Source organism: Canis lupus, chromosome 15, assembly GCF_048164855.1.
Source record: "Canis lupus baileyi chromosome 15, mCanLup2.hap1, whole genome shotgun sequence".
Classification (NCBI taxonomy): domain Eukaryota; kingdom Metazoa; phylum Chordata; class Mammalia; order Carnivora; family Canidae; genus Canis; species Canis lupus.
In genome coordinates, this window is record NC_132852.1 from 4,746,372 (window position 1) to 4,750,531 (window position 4,160).

Consider the following 4,160-nt stretch of genomic DNA (forward strand, 5'->3'; position numbering starts at 1 on the left):
GGAAGGCCTGGCTCGGGGCTGAGGTCCGAGTGCCGGGTGCCTGCGCCTCAGGAAACCCCTGCCCCTTGCCGTGAGCACACCGGGCCGAGCCCGGCTGTCCGGTCCTGGCAAACTGTACTGTCTCCACAAGCAGGTACTTCATGCCATTTTCCAGAAAACCCAGCTGGCCTCCCCACCAGGGCCCCACCAAATCGTACCAGGTCCTCCCTGGGCCTTGGTAGGCTGCTCACAGAGAGGTGACTTTGAACCGTTTGACTCCTAGGGTCCTTCCCCTCCTCTACATTTGGAGTCTACTCAGGGACGGATCACCTCCTGCCCGCGGACTTTATGCGTCACCTTTGGTCCTCCTGCCTTGGCTCCCGGACCAACCAGGACGGCACAGCGTGCTGGGCCCGGAGACTCAGGACGTCAGACTCCTGCCACCCTTCCAGAGGAACTGGGTGGCCTCGGGCAAGTTACGTTCCTTGCCTCAGTTTCCTCACTTGTAAGGTGGTGGTAATAACAGTACCTACTGCCTGAGGTCGTTGTTAAGAAATAAATGTTACTATAGAATTAGAACAGTACCTGGCACTCAGTGAGGGCTGGTGGGCCTTACTGGTTTGTTCTAGATGTAGGTGTCTGGCCTCCTCAGCTTCCGTGAAGGGGGGACTCCTGTTATCTTTCCGGGGTGGGGGTCCCCACCGGGCTCGCCAGAGCTGAGGTTGCTTGAATTCATTCTACTCCAGGCCACCAAAAACCCTCATTTCAGAGTTAAAGTCCCTGGGGGCTCAGAGGGTGCCTTTAACCCTGAAATGGGGAAACACGGTTAAATAACTGTTATCCGAAGCCAAGAGTGGGGGTCAGCTCCTCTGGAGCCCCAGTGGCTTTCAGGAAGTTGTCTGACCCCATTCTTGGCCTTGGGTATCAGTTATTGACTCTCGGGGCATTTGCACTCAAATGCAAATACCGTGTGTGGATTGTCTTCATTTGTGTCTGATTGTAGGATTTGCTCATGGGAATATATAGTTACACAGAGCGGAGCCCTGCCTATAAAAAGTCATTTTTTTAGACGTTAAAAATTTTAGAATATGACATGACTGCTCTGCTTTTAAAATAATCAGACAGGGGGCCCCTGGGTGGCTCAGTGGGTGAGCGTCTGCCTTTGGCTCAAGTCATGATCTCAGGGTCTACATTTGGAGTCTACTCAGGGACGGATCACCTCCCTCCCGCGGACTTTATGCGTCACCTTTGGTCCTCCTGCCTTGGCTCCCGGACCAACCAGGACGGCACAGCGTGCTGGGCCCGGAGACTCAGGACGTCAGACTCCTGCCACCCTTCCAGAGGAACTGGGTGGCCTCGGGCAAGCCCCGTGTTGGGCTCCCTCTCCTCCTCCCCATGCTTGTGCGCTCTCTCTCCTCTCTCTCTCTCTTTCTGTCAAATAAATCAATAAAATCTTTAAAATAGAATAAAATAGAATAAAAACGTAGAGAATGCGTGCAGGTAAGATTTGTTTGCTACCTGCCCATCCGAGCCCCCTTCTCTTTCCTGGAGGTAAATACAGTTCACATGTGGTGATTCTCTTTTTAGGCTCTGGGCTTTTTGCTCCGCATTTACGTCGGTGAGTGTGCACACGCTTTTGTAGATTTTCGTGAGAAGTGCTCACGCCCCACGCCTTATTCAGTGAATGGCTTTTGTCGCCCGACACGGATCGCCGGGGCGTCTGGGCTGTGGTGTGGGGTCCAGCGACTTGTGACCCCCGGGGAGGGGGCATCGTGAGCTTCCCCCAGGGCCTGCCCCGACCCCAGCTGCTGCCACAAGCCGCCGCAGGCACAGCCAGGGCCAGTGTCCCGGGAGGGGCCTGGCTCCAGGGGGTACAGGCCTGGCACAGCCTGCCGCAAGGTTCAAACCCAATTTCGTCCCCGTGCTGCCAAGGGGACAGGCTCTGGTGTAACTCCCGTTTCCTAAGTGAGGAGACTGGGCAGGGGAGGTCTGCAGGCACTGCCATCCGCGGGAGGTCTGAGCACCCTGTCCTGGGGGCCGAGCAGCCTTCCTTTGGGGCCGAGCACCCCTCCCTAGGGGCTGAGCACCCCTCCCTGCGGGCTGAGCAGTCTTCGCTGGGGGCTGAGCAGTCTTCGCTGGGAGCCAAGCATCCCACCCTGGGGCCCAAGTACCCCGCCCTGGGGGCCAAGCACCCCTCCTTGGGGGCCAAGCAGCCCTCCCTGGGGGACGAGCACCCTGTCCTGCAGGCCAAGCATCCTGCCCTGGGGCCCGAGCACCCCACCCTGGGGGCTGAGCACCCCACTGTGGGGGCTGAACAGCCCTCCCTGGGGGCTGAGCACCCTGCCCTGAGGGTTGAGCACCTGCCCCGGGGGCCAAGCAACCTTCCCTGGGGGCCAAGCACCCAGGGCCCAAGCACCCCGCCCTGGGGGCCAAGCACCCCTCCCTGGGGCCGAGTACCCACCCTGGGGCCAAGCACCCCACCCTGGGGCCCAAGCACCCCGCCCTGGGGGCCGAGCACCCCTCCCTGGGGTCGAGCACCCTCCCTGGGGCCGAGCACCCACCCTGGGGCTGAGCACCCGGCCCTGGGGCAGCGCCGGCTTCCCTCTTCCAGACGCAGCCGGGCAGAGCTGCACAAGTGCCTCAGAGTTGGTGGTTCTGGAAAAAGCTGGACAGACTGGTTGAACCCCACCTCCTACAGCATCCTCCCTCCCCAGCCTCCTCCCCTCCACAGGACCAGCCCGCGCTCCGGCCAGGCCACACCTGCGTGGGTGCCAGCAGCCGAGAGGAGCCACGACAGGAGCACGTCCAAAGGTCAGTCCCGGGCTAAGGGCTTGGGCTGAACCCTGTGCCTTAGGGCAGCGTCTCGCACCCTCCACACGATGACATTTTAGACTGGATCCTCCTGCTGCGGGGGGCCGTCCTGTACGTTGTAGGACATTGGGCAGCCCCCCCCTCCACTGGATGCCGGGGGCACCCACAGTTAAGACTCGTCCCCAGAACTGTCCCCAGAGGTGTCCCATGTCTTCCAGGGGCAAAACGCTCGGGCTGAGCAGCTCTGCTCCCCGGAGGAAAGTCTCAACCCGGTTTCAGGCTTGTGGCCGGCGCTGCTTCCAGGAGGGTGTGCCCAGGTCCCTGCAGTGGGAACAGCTGGGCAGGCTGCAGGCTCCGTCCTATCGAGGGCGACTCGCAGGGGAGCGACCACACGCGCTGGCTTTCCTTCTACTCACTGAGCAACCGCAGGGCCCCTGCCCGGTGCTGCCTGGGCCGGGGCTGCGGTCCATGCCTCGGGGGCCCGGGACGGAAACGAAGTGTGCCCGCCGCGCGGCCAGGTGGGGGCTCGGGAAGGTGACGTGCACGTTCCTGCCCTTGTCCCAGCGTAGGAGCAACAGCCAGGCTTTGCAAACAAGCCCGACGAGGAGTCTCCTACACGGAATGTTCTGGGCTGCTAGGAAATGGTGCGGGCTGTGTTACCAAGGAGCTTTTCTGCTCAAACCAACATGCCCTCTGGTACTCTTTAACAGCCAAATGCAATTTTTAGTTGTCGGAAGTCATATTCTTCTCATTTTCTGGTGCATTTTATTTTATTTTTTAAAAGAGTTTATTTATTTAAAGAGAGAGAGCAAGAGTGAGCGCACATACCAGTGGGAGGAGGGACAGAGGGCGGGCGATGCAGGCTTCCTGCTGGGCCAGGACACCCCCCACCCCCCACCCCACCGCCAGGTGGGGCTCATCCTAGGACCCTGGGATCATGACCTGAGCTGAAGGTGGATGCTTCACCCACTGAGCCCCCTGGGGGCTCCCTGGTGTATTTTAATCATTCTGCACATCACCATTTCTCCTTAGTTGGCCCATTCACTCAAAGGTGTCCACGGACCGCCCTGGGTGTGTCCCAGACCCGCTTAGGCTGGGGCATCGGCGGTGAGCTGCAGGTGCCCGGCTGTCTGTGGCCCCTCCAGGGGCGGCCTGAGTCTAGCTTTGCCACCGTGGGGATCTCCTGTGGGCTTTGGGAGGTGTTGGTGACGTGAAGGGAGCCTGGCGGTCCCCCAGGCTCCCAGTGAGCATGGCCTTCTCAGCCTCCACAGCTCAGGCTGCAGCAGTGAGGGACGTTTCTGGGATCCTGGGCTGCAGGCTCGTGGAGGACACCCCGCCGGCACCCCCTACGTGTATGAGCTCGAGCGGAT

General features: G+C 60.6%; 1 protein-coding gene across 1 annotated transcript; it reads left to right on the forward strand.

The window, feature by feature from the left end:
* The first annotated feature begins 1,469 nt into the window (after window positions 1-1,469).
* Window positions 1,470-3,532, forward strand: LOC140605380 (uncharacterized). The gene is made up of 3 exons (XM_072777653.1): window positions 1,470-1,479; window positions 1,636-2,790; window positions 3,009-3,532. Exons 1-3 carry the CDS (start codon window positions 1,470-1,472, stop codon window positions 3,026-3,028), a joined length of 1,185 nt encoding a protein of 394 aa, XP_072633754.1. The 3' UTR covers window positions 3,029-3,532.
* The last annotated feature ends 628 nt before the right edge of the window (window positions 3,533-4,160 follow it).

Bases quoted from the DNA above. Each gene is read 5' to 3' on its own strand.
- LOC140605380 (XM_072777653.1), top strand. The intron at 2,791-3,008 runs GTCAGTCCCGGG...CATGTCTTCCAG, and splicing joins CGACAGGAGCACGTCCAAAG to GGGCAAAACGCTCGGGCTGA.